General features: G+C 40.1%; 1 protein-coding gene across 16 annotated transcripts in view; it reads right to left on the bottom strand.

The window, feature by feature from the left end:
* Positions 1–14105, bottom strand: part of LOC114477761 (plectin-like) — a 171791-nt gene that overhangs the window by 66634 nt on the left and 91052 nt on the right. For 5 of the 16 annotated variants that reach the window (XM_028470318.1, XM_028470321.1, XM_028470319.1 and 2 more), the window contains exon 1: positions 9462–13597. The exons of 8 other annotated variants lie outside the window; for them this stretch is intronic. In XM_028470318.1, the coding sequence (XP_028326119.1) occupies positions 9462–13578 (4117 nt within the window). In that variant the 5' untranslated portion in view covers positions 13579–13597. Of the gene's footprint in view, positions 1–758; positions 932–9461; positions 13598–14105 lie in introns of those variants that run through there. 3 more of the 16 variants (XM_028470335.1, XM_028470337.1, XM_028470323.1) reach the window with 2 other exon arrangements.

Here is a 14105-nt window from a genome sequence, read left to right as displayed (position 1 = left end):
GCTTCATTTCATTGCCATGCAAGGATGGGCCTGCTATCGGAATTCTTAGATAAGAACTTTACATAGAAATACGCTGAACCCTACGAAGCAATCTGAGGAATGCTTTAGAGGTTACCTTTGTTTGTCATCTATTGCAAATAACTTAAATACTCATTTAAAAGGTCACAGAAACTAACCCTAACCCTGATCCTCAAATCTAGATATAAAAAGCCAGTATTTAAAATGTGTATAAATGAGTTAAAACAACAACAACTTGTTTTAAAGGGTTTAAGAGCAAGTTCACTTTCTGTAATGCATGTTATTGAATAATAGCATCTGATTGTGATTTAACAACAATCACAGCAGATGGATGGCCTTCGCTGTCACACAGAAATTCTGAATATGTGAAAAAAATCCAGTGGTCGGGACGGCTTTGGATGGAGGGTGTGGGAGGGAGGTGGGAAAAGGGATGGACTTAGACTTTTATCTCACTAATCCTTGCTGCTATATCCAATGTCATCCAACAAAACATTGGAACGTTAATAAGGGTAGTTAATGTGTGGACAGGGTTAAAAATGGACGCCTAGTTGGTGTTATCTGTTAAAATTAAACTGGAGTTACTCCATCCTGCTTGTGTAATAATGAGCAACTCTGCCCCGGGAACACAACAACACCTTGCGCAGTGTGTGTGTGTGTGTGTGTGTGTTGACCCAAACACACCAACAGAGTGTAGTACACAAACAGGAAACACACACAGCAACCTCATTCCAGTGACCTACCAGGTATGATCTTCATTTAACGTCGGCACAGACAGAGAAGAATAGAAGGAAGAGGGTGAAAAGAGAGCTGGACGAGGGCGAGGGAGGACTGGAACAGGAGAGAGAGCTCCCGTTGCTTTGCTGTGTTGTCTGTCCTCTGACAGGCTGTGCCTCCTGCTTGGATCCGTCACTCTGCTCTCCCCTTGGCCACGGGAGGAGGGAGGGAGGGGCACGCCAAGCCAAGGAAAAAGGGGGCAGGGGCGAGGGTGCTCAGGGGAACTGTGATATAAATATCCACTTGAACCAAATGATCACACAGTGTCACAGTTAGAAGCTGATAGACGAGCTGAGGCGGGACACTTGGCTTCAGTCGCCCTTTAGAGACGCACAAACACAAATACAGCCTGCCTCACTGGGGCCCTGATGGAGCTGATGGCAGGTCTATTCTGTGATATATTAGGTCACACACACACACACACACACACACACACACACACACACACACACACACACACACACACACACACACACACACACACACACACACACACACACACACACACACACACACACACACACACACACACACACACACACACTCATTAACACATGCCACAGTCATCATTAGGCTGTGATAGTGTCCACACCTACACACAAGGCTTCATTAGTTTTTAAACAGCAGAAACGTCCAATTCATAAAGTGGTTGGATTTAGATATTGGTTCATTTCTGTGGCTCAAGTGTAAATGAGATGGTAAAACAAGAAGTGTAAAGACTGATAAATCCTACTAAGTATTAGTACTGTGAGCTGATTGAAATTCTCTTCAAGTACAAGTACAAGTAAGAAATACATAAAATATCCAAGTGCAAGTAAAAAGTAGCTTATTTAAATAGTACTTAAAGTAAAAGTTACTAGTTACTTTCACCCCCCATGTTTATTTTATGGTAATAAATATTGCCATGATTCCCTTCCATAAAGTAAACATCTCATTCAAAAACTTAAAAAGGAAAAGATTAAATCTTGCACAATTGGAATTTAATTTATTTTCCACAAAGGCATCTGTAAAAGGTTTGCCATAATGTAGAATTTAAAAAAAATAAAATAACAAATGAACAATAATAAATGAAAATATCAGGCTTTAAGTTAAGCTACTTTTATTGAAATAACCAGAAATCAATGCTGTTTTGGCACGGTGCATTACGTTTAATCTGATTCTTGTCTGGTTATTATTTTTTTTTCATGTCCTTTCATCATTTTAAAACAAAAAAATATATATATATATATTTTACTCAGTAACAGTTGGGTGTAGAAATGTATTTAAGCCCCAAAGGGCCATGCTGTCATATATTTTATTTCCTCCGTTTTACGGTGAAAACGATTTAATTTTCTCAAGATCTCGAGATAACGAGACTTTGTTTTCCCGTGATAACAAGTTTATTGAATTTAAACGAAACAATAGTGTAGTAGAATAAATCATTGCAGGAAACATCATTCAGTGTAACAAATGGAGTAACACCATCAGCGGTTTAAACTAGAATGCCAGTTTACATCAAGTATTACGGGAGCTTCATGGTGCGTTCAAGTACACCTCAAATCACACCATCAGTAATGTACAGGCGTATTGTACCAAATATTCATAAAAAAAATTTAATTGTTTTCAACAAACTCCAACACATTCTTGTTCGACAGGCCCCCAGGTACCTCTGTGCCAATTTTCGTCTAGAATCGCCATTGCATTTTCTCATAATTACACAAATTCAGATTTTTTTTTAATGAATATTTGGTACAATAACCCCGTACAGTACTGTATGTATTGTGTGAGTGATCATCAAAGTTAAGTGTTGTGGTTTTAATATGTTGGTTTGTGTTCACAATATAAAAGTAGAAAAGAAAAATCATGTTTGTGGTATTTTCATTTATTTATCTGGTTATTCAATACAATAACAGTTCTAATAATGTGAAATAAACCAGTGAGCAGCTTGCATAGATTATATTTGGACACACCACATATTTGGCTAGGTTTTAAAATTATGTATAAGGTTAACAACTGAATGTTGATTGCATGATCATATGTGCTAATAAATATTAATTTTCAGGAATAATCAAAAATGTAATTGAATTTTGGCAAAAATATCTTTTGGTCCTAAACCAATGGGTCTCAGAACTCAAGACTCCGGCTCTGCAGACATTCAGCCTCTAGTTGGTGCTGTGGTAAAAAAAAAACAGTAGGGTCCTAATCCAAGGGTCCTACCTCAATGGGTCCTAGACCGATGGCTTCCGGCTCTAAAGACATATACTCCTCTCGGCTTCTGACGGCTTTACCGTAAGTGTAAACAGGCATTCTAGTTTAAACAGCTGATGGTGTGACTCCAGTCATTTAATAGTACGCACACCAATGTGTATTAGGTATGCACCTAAATGAAAATTTGTGGCCGAAGCCGAATAAAATATAAACGCTTGGCCGAATATCGAATATCAAATGCAATTGTTACGTTTTTCACTATTTTCTTATATAATATATATATATATATAATAGTACATAAATAGCCTAGAATACAATAAGTAAATGTTTATTGAATATTCTGACATTTTTTAAATATTCCAGTAGCCTTTGCTTAAAAAAAACACAAAAAAAAACAAAGTTTTTAATTTATATGAGGCCTTCAAATAAAACAAGACATGCATTCCAAAATAAAAAAAAAAAAAAAAAACTAAGGTGCATTAAAGGGGAGGTATGATGAAAAAAATCACTTTCTATTGGTTTTGCTACAGTGACATACATTCCTTTAGCCTCATTCAGAGGGACAAAGTGTAAAAAGTTCTGTTTCCTCCCTCCCTTGTTATTTCACATTTTGTAAAAAGTCAGCTTTAAACGGGACAGTTGGAAAAAATGGGGATGTTTATGGATTTGTGACTCACAGCGCTAACAACGGACTCGGTTGTGGAATTAGACGGTTTTCAAGTTTTATGCGGTGACGGAGAGCGATAAGGAGAGAGTCTGGCTGTGTTTTTTGTGTGGAAAGGAGGAGCTGCTGCTGCTGCTCTGCTCCTGCAGCAACGCGCACACACTCTTCCGACTCAAAATCACTGCACGTTGTTTGATTGCGTCATTGCGTCACATGCTACTATTCGGCCTTGCTTTTAACTCACTAAACTGAAGGCCAAATGTTGCTTTTTTTGCAACATTTAGCCAAATATATTCGGTGCATCCCTAATGTGTATATTATCTGTCATAGCAAGGCATAATGCTATTTCAGCCTGTGTCAATCCTAGATTGAAAAGAAACCTGATGCGGTGATCTAGATGCTGCTGCTCCTCTGACATTGTTACAGTGAATGATGTTTCCTGCAATGATTTATTATACTACACTTGTTTTGTTTATTATCCCGTTATCTCGGGGAAACAAAGTCTTGTTATCTCGAGATAATTAAGTCATTATCACAGGAAAATGGAGGAAATAAAGCATGGCCCTTACGGCTTCTGTCCAAACATACTTAAGTACAAGTAAAATTACGGATACCCATAAAAGCAACTCAACTACAGTAACGTGAGTACTCATAATCCGTTACTTTCACCTCTGGGTAGAACTCTATGTTTAGTGTTATTATGGAAAGAAACAGCCCCTTGTAGCATCATTAAGAGTCAGGAATAGCCACATAAACAGTAAATATGAAAACTGAGACCAAACACTGATGGAAAATGGACAAGAAGCACTTCACACTGGCACAAGGGTTCAGGATCGTGACTGGACCTCTTGCACTTCATCCCATAATGCTTTTGGGATCAGAGTAATGCATAACATTCTCTAAATATAGTAAGTTCCAATATATGCACATGGCTTTGTGAATTGTTGCACTGACAACTGGTCCCGTCCTGAGAGCCATTCTACTGCCGTGTCTACAGAGCAAAGCTGAGGATGAATTATAAAGCTCTATAGATGGAGCGCCATCAGGGAAATGAAGCCATACCATGACACGGTGAGGGAGCTTTACATGAGATCTTTGGGAGATCTCCTCTATCAACATCATCATGTGTGGATGAACTCCTGAACTCAACTGGCAACTCACTGCAGCCATGTTAGGGCACAAAGCTGAAGGGATTGGGTCTCTACACTTGTATTAATAATGTTTTGCTCAGTTTGGAGTCAAAAACAAGGAAGTCAATTAAAGTCGACATTGTGGAATTTGGGCGTCGGGGAAGATAGTTGAGATGCAATATATTTATTCTACTTCTTAAGGTGCTTTCTTGCCGTTTTCTCTTAATTTCCTTAATTTTTGTTGTTTTTATTAGTGTATATACATCCTTTCCTTCTCTCTTTACTATTCTGTCTAGATTTTGTGTTTAATCAGTGTATTGTATTGGCAGAAAAATATAAAATACAAAAAGCTTATATTATGGTATGCTGTGCTTAAAGGTGCAGTCTGCAACTCCTATAAAAGTAACTGTGTTATATTTGCGAAAAGCTGTCACTGTGTAAGGACAGCTTTACATGAAACTAGTAGTTTGTGTGGGAAAAAAAAACAGACTCATTGAGTCCCCCCTGCTGCTCCTGCAGCCTTTGGAAGATTGCCAGAATGCACCGCGACCGAGCAAAAAGAACCAATCAGAGCCAGGATTGGATTTGATGGACTGTCTGACAGCTGTTGTTCACAGTCCCCGCCCCTTTCCCGGAGCTAGGGCACGGTCTTTTTTACAGTGTATGGTCTGGAGGAGTAGAAGATGGAATTGGTGACTTTTCCGCTTGAAAAGTTATTACTGCTGCTTGATGTTACATTGTTGTTACATTAGAACTCCGTGGTGCATGTGTTGTTCATGTGCGCAGAGCAGCCTCCACGTGGGCTGCTGTAAGTGACACTGTGTTGTTGCTGCTTCTGCTGAGGTGTGTGCACAGAGAGAGAAGCAATGCAGTAACATGCTTTTAACAGCGCATGTTATATTACTGTGATGTTGCTCTCGTACAGACGCTAGCTTGTTAGCTCTTCTGAGGGAGGAACTTTGGAAAGTTTGGAGGCAGGGTAGGAGAGCAGCAGGGAGAGAGGGGAGAGAGAGGGATCGCGGACTGCACCTTTAAGTCTGTTTTCATGAAATAATCTGTTTAACAACTGTAAAAATGGGAAAATACCATAAAAAATTTAAAAAAAAATAAAATAATAATAATAATAATAATAATAATAATAATAATTTGTGTCATTGAGAATGATCCTTCTTTTCAAATGTACATTATGAAATATTTAAATATCAATGCTATTTCGGTTAATTCAAGGTTTTTAATGTAAAACACTTTTTGTCCATGAGGCTTTTAAATATTTACAAGATGTTGCTCAATTCCAATAATAGTAGCACTTCCAGGTGATGTTTAATGTTTTTCTAACATTTAAAGTCAGAAATGTAAATGCTAAACAGTCACATGAACATTTGGAATGTGAAAAAACAATAAATCTCTATAACCCTCTGGGTCTCTCCCAAAACTGAAGTCACTCATCGTCAGCCTCTGTAACAGGGCCCAACATTCATCCAGGGAAATGACTAACGTCTGAGGCATCTTGGTGGAGCCCTCAATATATTCCACATGTTATCGATCTCTTGGTTTTAAGGCGTTTAGTCTTGAGGCAATAGCAGATTTGTGATTCTGCAGCAACACCCAAACTCAACTCATGTTGGGATATATCGTAATTAAATTTGGCCACAGTCTGAACGACAAGCCACGCCGTTCAAAGCAGTAGCTTGACTTTTGTTTGGGAATGTACAAGGCCACATGCAAACAGCCAATGCTGGAGGATTATGTTTTCGAAACCTCATTAGACTGCATAGACACACTTCAACACACCTAATAATGTTTCAACACCTCAACGGAACTTTGATTGATTTTACAAATGTCCCACTTTTACAAACAAACAAACATCAATGGTGCTTCTTTCTGCAATACTTTCCTGTCATCTATTAAAAGAGTTGTGACCTTGTATTTCATTGTGTGTTTAGGCTAATGCTTGCTTTGGCCCACACATAGGTTTTGACACCAAACAAATAGGTACAAGAGAGATTAAAAGTAGGAGTCAGCAGTTACGCTGGGCAGCGAAGGTCATTCATGTTGTTTTGAGCAAAATAAATCAGTGATAGCTAGAAAAACTACTACTTCAGATGCAAACTTTATAGCATTTCTGACAGAGCAGAGATAACTGATCAGTATTGGGAGTAACTAGTTATTTTTGTAATATATTACTGTACAGTAATATATTCCTTTTTGAAGCAACTCAGTAGTGTAACTCATTACAAAAGTGAAAAGTGGTAATATATAACTAGTTACAATTAAAGTAACTCAAGGTACATGCATATCTAATTTAAGTGCATATTTGCTTTGTTTTCTCACTGTTTGCAATTATTTGAGAAACAAAAGATGATCACTGTAGTTAAATATAACTTATGGGAAAAATAAAAGAGCTTTCTGCTCCTGAAAGAGCAGAAGTATTTAAAACATTCGTGTTTTGGACCAAAAGTAACTCAAAGTAGTGTAACTCAGTTATATTTTAAAACATAGTAATATTGTAATACAAATATATTACATTTTAATCCCAGTAGCTAGTAATATAAATATATTACAAGTTTAGAGTAACTTACCCAACACTGTCACTGATTACTTTTGATTGTATCTTTGTTTGCAGTCACTCAGAGAGGTTGTGTTTGTAACTGAAACCATGACTATCTGAATAAGTGAGTGCATTAAAATAACGTGACCTTAAAGAAAGAACCAAAACTGTCTGTGGCACATCCAGGATGTGATTGAATCTAATTACCAGTACTTTATCTGTGGGTGGAAGTTAAACCAAGTCTTTTACAACAAGTGTATTAAGATACAGACCTACTGACTACAAGTGAATGTTCCAGTAGTCTCATTTTAAATGAAATGTCACAAGCCATGTCAGCGTGTTTCCTTGAAATGAAAAGCTCTTGTTTTGAAAGCAACATTTTTGTGGCACACGTTGGGATTTTTCCCCTCTCCACTCTTCAGCACTTTCCTTTTTCCTGCGTTCCACATGACTGACTCAAAAAGGGAATACAAAATCAGAAACATGTTACATGACAATGGCAGATGTACCTTAGTATAAATCTGCCTCAGGGTGTAAGAGATACGCTGACAGGCGTTTAATTATCCCACATACCAGGCATACCACACTTAAAAGCACAACAGCACTCAACGCAGTATCTCAACAACCTGCAGCTTTATGTTTGTGCTTTAAAGACTGACAAAAAACTCAATACTATTGATATACAAGTTCTACAGAGATGGACCCAGACATGGTTGTAGCATATGGTCAATGGAAAGGATAAAAGTGGACAGTAATGGACAGCAGATGTCAGCAGTGCACTGCAGGGTCGACATATCAGAGAGACAGTGAAAGAGGATGAAATATTTGCTTTGAATCACTTAACTGAAGTCAATAATCCTTACATGCTATACTGTAATGACAGCAGTTGTTCTGCTGCATATATTCAATAGACATTAACAGTTTAAGGGCCTTATCTTCCTCATTGGTACTACACTGAAAAGATAAGTTGTTAATTGAATCCAGAACTTCTGTCACATGTGGACTCTAACAAACACACCCATGGAGCTGTGAGCAAAAGATTCCAACTCCTGACTCTTTGTCTGTAGCTCACAACCAAAATAAAGACAACGCCCAAGGACAGTCCTTTGCATACAACTCTTTAGAAATGACTAAAACGCACATGGTTCAGAAGTCATTCAGTACCATGTGCAGTTGTGAAATGTCAGTTTCACTTCAGCAAATAGCAGCACAGAGTGCACTGTGCAAAGAATTATTGAAAGAATCTGGAAAAAGCATACAGCATTGTTATCATGTTCCCCATATATCTCCCACATCCTACGCATGCCTTTGCATCGTGTGATGCAAGAAGTATTCTTATCACTAACTGAAAGAAAAACTCAGCCATAAGTTCTCAAATTTAAAGCCAAACACTCATTTGAGCTAAGAGTTGAAATACATGCCAATACACCACACCCCCATCTCTGGCTTCAAATCACATACAACCGCCTCTACAGGGAACAGGCGAGGCTGATTCTCAGCAAAACAGCCTAGCCCCATTGGAAACACAAGCAAACACTTTATTATCCTCTAACACAACTGAATCCCCTTCAAGGAAAGGTATACATTTTATCCTTCGAGCGAAAGGCTACGGAGACAAAAGTGACTTTGTGGAGACTTTGTATGCAAAGTCTTTGACAAATGCCACAGAGAGATTTAACTACCAAAGTGTGCATGCAAACTTCATCTGTCAACCCAATGTGTGGAGGAGAAATCTATGCTACTAAGCCTGTGTGAAATTTGACAGCCACATTAACACACTAAGCTACAATTTTCAGCAGTGTTGCTGAACTTTGATCTATTTTCACACACAGATTATTATTCCTCAGACACATTTTAAGGATAGTTCCACACCAATTCAATGAAACGTATTGATAGACAGACAACCTCTGTCCCACATCAAAATCAAGGAGTTAGATGTTAATCATTCCACAATCAAACATACCCTTTGGCATAAAGATGACATCCGCTGTCAATTAAGTTTCAAACTAAAATACAACAACCGAGTTTATCACAAGTTTTGGAAAAGATATGATTCAATATTGGACAGCACTGTAAGCACACACGTTTTGACTTAAGGATAGGACAGGAAGTAGTTTAGCTGGCACACAGTCAAACATACCTTCAATGAAATTGGGCCAGATCTTCTCCTCTGGTTCTTCCAGTGAATGGTCCCAGTTTACCTCAGGTGGAGCCGCATACACCATAGAGACTGGCGCCCCTGTCGACAGTGCCCGCTCTACAGCGATGGCTTCCAGAACATCCAGGTCCAGTTCTTCTTCTTCTTCTTCTCCCTCCGGTTGCACAGGTAGTGGAGGTGACTGAGCCCCAGCAGCCTCAGGACTTAAGACCTGCTTCACTTCCACTATCTCTTCCACTACTACTATTTTTCTCTTCATGGCTGCCTCGTCTTGATCGTCTCTTTCAGAATTGCAGGTGTCCTGCAGGTGAGGCAGGTCAAGCTGAGCAGAGGGTATGTCAAAAGAGGGAGTGTCCTCTTCCGATTCCTTCTTCTTCTGTTCTCCCTGCCTTACAGCCTCTGACACAGAGAGCCGTTCCTCTGTGCTGCACTCTGCTGCCTGAGAAGCTAAATGTTGCGCAACTCTGGGAGTCTCCTTTGGCTTGTCGAGGGGGCCGGCCTGTGCCTGAGCTACGGCTGCCTCTGCTGTTGCTGCTGACACTGTTTCTCCTGCTGCTGGTGCTTTCCTCGCAGTGGAGGACGTTTCTGGTTTTGGAACCTCCCGCTTGCGTTTTGCTGCTGGCTCCACCTCCCCTTTGTTTGTCTGGGCCTCAGAGAGCACCACTGCTGCTGGCCTGACTTCCTCACTGCATGTTTTTTCAGGAGTTGTCTTTAGAGAAACACTGGTTTGTGACGCTTCAGAGGGGGCGACAAAGCTGTCCGTAGCTTGTCCTTTGGGCAGTGATGTAATGTTTGCAGCTGGGATTAATTCTGCTTCAGGCAACAGAGCAGGCTTTACTGTCTGTGACAGGGCTGCTTTAGCAGTCTTTTTCCCTTTCTTCTTTCCCTTCAAAGGCTCCTCTGCTTCTGTATCGGATGGAGATTTTATCTCAGTTAAAGGCTTTTCAGAGAGTGTGGGTTTTACGTCCTCACCCTTTTCCTTAACTTGACTTATTTCCTGCATGGTCATAGTTTCCACTCGGATTACAGTTTTTTCCTCACATTTCACTGGCTCACTCTGGAGCAATGAAGCATTTAATTCATTCTTTGGGCATATTGTTCCCTGTGTGATATTGCTTTTTGTTAGTTTTTCTTTATCCAATGCATCTGCTGTGGGCACCACAGACATTAGTGCTAAGGTCTTTTCAGCTTTAGCATTAGTTTTCTCTCCTGTCTTTACGCTGACAGATGCAGCTGAGGTCTCCTGGGTGACGGCTGGCTGCATTTTGATGTTACCTGTCACCTCTTTGGGAAGACTGTCTGTAAGAGTTACTTTGGGCTCTATATTCACATCAGCACATTCCTCTGCACTAGTGTTTTTCGACATCTCACCTGGCGTTTTCTTCTTCTTTCTTTTCGATTTGGAGCTGCTTTCTACTACTTGTTTGCTTTCTTTAGCCTCTCCAATGGTAATGACATTTTGAGTAGTCACAGATGGAGTGGATTCTACTTGCTCTGAAGTCGGCTGCTTTGCTAAAACTTTAGTGGCATCTTCTTTAGATTTGCTTTCATCCATCATTAAATGCGGTGGCACATTTTCATTGAGCTTCTTCTGTTGTAGAACCACCTCTGATTTTGTAGCTTCAAACGAGACACCAGCAATAGTTGCTGAAGGAACATTAGTTTTAACTTTGAACTCAGTTGCTGAGATACTTTTTGGAGGTGCTTCATCTAGTTTAGACTTATCTAAAGTCACTGCAGAAACATCTGAAGGTCTCTCTGCTGCTTTAACTGATTCCACTGGTTTAGGCAATGTACTGTCTGCTTTCAGGGTCACTTGAGCAACAGAGAGCTTTGTCATTTTTTCACCATTATCATTCATGTCAGTCCCACATGGACTTTGAGTTGCTTTTACATTGGGAACATCAAGTTCTTCCTTCACCTGAGTTTTCTGAGACTTCTCTTTTTTAGCTGTTTTTTTAATCCCAGGTGTGGTGGTGGTGGTGGTGGTTGTAATGCCAGACAGAATTTTGGAGTCTTCCTGACTAGGTTTCTGATTGGCTGTGTCAGCGACAGCCTGGATCTCTGCAGACATATTTGGCATCACTGTCAACCCTTTATCTACCTTCTTATCTAGCTCTTTCTCAACAGCTTTTGTACCAGCATTGGCAGCAGTAACCTGATCTTTGAGTACCTTGGTAGCCTTCTTAACAGGCACTATTGTTATTTCAGCAATGGGTTTCCAGCCATCTGTTGTTTCTTCTGTATTTGCTTGTGTCTGTGCTGCTTCACATTGATTCAAAGCTTCTCTTTTAGTCTTCATCTCTTTTGTATCTTTAGTAATAGTAGATCCTTGCTTTGATTCTACTGTTATTTCCGCTTTGGGCATCCGTAAATCAACATTTCTCTTACCAGTCTTTTCTTTTTCTACACCTTCCAGTTTAATACCACCCAAGGGTGCCAAAGGTCCACGATTTATCATTTTGTTAGATGCTACATCTGCTTCATCCACAACTTCTGCAGGTTTAGTTACATAAACATTCCTTTCTTTAGTCACCCCTTTTGCAACATTTATATCAAGATGTTGTTTAATGACAGGAGTAGCAGAGATGGGAGCTGCTGGTGGATCCACAATAATCTCTTTTGTCTTCTCTTTCACATCTTGTTTAATGGGTTTTGTCATGACAGGGGGTACTGTGGAAGAATTCTGAGCAGAGGTCTTCTTTAGCACTGGCTCAGATCTCATATCAGGGTCTGCATCTGCAACATAATTCTCAGTGGCCTTACTTGGAGCAGAAACCCCTTTTGTTGTCTTATCATTGTTGACATCATCTTCAATTGTCTTTGGAATTACAGTGGTGCTCTGTGAAGAAACGTTGGGCATTTCTTTAGAAAAAGCTGTATTTGCTTTAATCACCTCTGGAGTTAAAACTAACTTCTCCATCACATCTTTGTCCACTGGTTTTGTAATAGCTGGGATGGCTGTATCACACAGATGTTGGGATGTTTCCTGAGAAGTAACAACTGTTTGAGATCTTGATTTTTTAGCAGCTGAGTCAGATTTTTTCTTAGCATCTGCAGATTTACCTGGATCTTCAAGTGCTGCTTTGGTTTTCTCTTGTTTGATCTCTGGTTTTGTAATTGCAGGTTTGGCGATGGCAGTGCCACTCAGGGGTTTAGCTGATGTTCCTGTAGTTTTGGCATCCACATATTGAAATGGATCTACTGTCACAGTTTTTAGTTTTTCTGTACTTCTAGACTTCTTTTCATTTGGTTTTGGAGATGCAGGCATATCTAAGGCCTTTGATGCTGTCGCAGCTTTAGAAACAGTGATTGGCAGGGGTGTTATGGAGGATGATAGACTCATTTGTGATGTTTGCTGTTTCAAAGCTGCAGGTTGAATGGGAACAGAACTTAGGATTTTCTGCTTTTCAACCTCGACCACTTTCTTTTTCTCAGTTGAAGGTCCTGAAACAGAATGTTCATCAATTTTATGTTCCTCCATTGCTGTTGCAGCACTTCTCCAACTTGGTTCCCTCCTAAAAAGAGGCTGGCGTGAAGACTCCATTTCCCATGATTCTTTTTGCCTCACTGGTTCTGCAGTCAGTGGACGACCCCTAAACTTAGGAGCCCTATCGGAGTAATTCTCTCTCTCACCTGGACCCAACATCTTATGACGGTAGCCTTGACGTTCGGCCAGAGCTTCTCGGCTCTCCGCTTCATCTCTTCGCCCTTGCTTGGCTACGTAAGAAGTAGGACCTTCTACAGTTTGCACATGTGCTGCACGATGAGCAAAAGGTAAAGTTGCAGCAGGCTTTCTAATCCTCTGTAAAGAGGCTGGAACAATCTCAGCAGGAAGGCGGAGGTAATCGCGCAGGTAAACAATGCCATCATTAGTCAGGTACCAGTAAAAATGTCTCCAAGCAAATGTCTCCCTTACAAAGCCTCTGGATTTCAGAGATCCCATGGCCCGGATAACTTGTAGGTTGGTAACATTTTCGATTTCAGGGTGCTTGATCTGAGGCCTCTTGTCCTTCTTGGCCACCATGACACCATCTCTAAACAGGACCTCATAGATGGCCCTCAGGTCACTGAGGGGCATCAGCATGCCAGCAACCATTGTGCTTTTTTGTCAGCAATGTAACACTTGAATACAGAGAATCAAATAAAGAAAAAAGCAATGTCTCACGTCTCGTTGAGCCAAAGAATCCTGTGGTACAACCGGCTGTCACGTGTATCCCAGGTCAATTTGAAAAAAAAAAACCCCAACAATTCCTGTGAATTTCTTGCTCTCTTTTAGTCGTGTTCTTTCAAAACTCTCTGTTAAAATGAAAAAAAGAATCCTTTGCAAAAAAGACTTTGATTCCTCTACTTTGTTCAGGGTTGTTAGAAATAGGCTGTCTGCGTTCTGCCGAAGTGGCAATGACAGAATGGAAGAGGCAGCGTGTATGAGAGAGTGAGAGAGAAAGAGAGAGAGAGAGAGAGAGAGAGAGAGAGAGAGAGAGAGAGAGACAGAGCGTGAGTAAGGCTTATTTCTCAGTCCGGCTCCTCCTACCTTCTCTCTCTTTTTCTCTGAAAGAAAACTTGTATCAAGAGAAAATCTCAAAAGGAATCAGTCCAGCAGGAAGTAGGAAAAAAAAATCTTGG

This window comes from Gouania willdenowi, chromosome 16, assembly GCF_900634775.1.
Source record: "Gouania willdenowi chromosome 16, fGouWil2.1, whole genome shotgun sequence".
Lineage (NCBI taxonomy): Eukaryota > Metazoa > Chordata > Actinopteri > Blenniiformes > Gobiesocidae > Gouania > Gouania willdenowi.
This window is presented reverse-complemented; position numbering and strand designations above follow the sequence as displayed.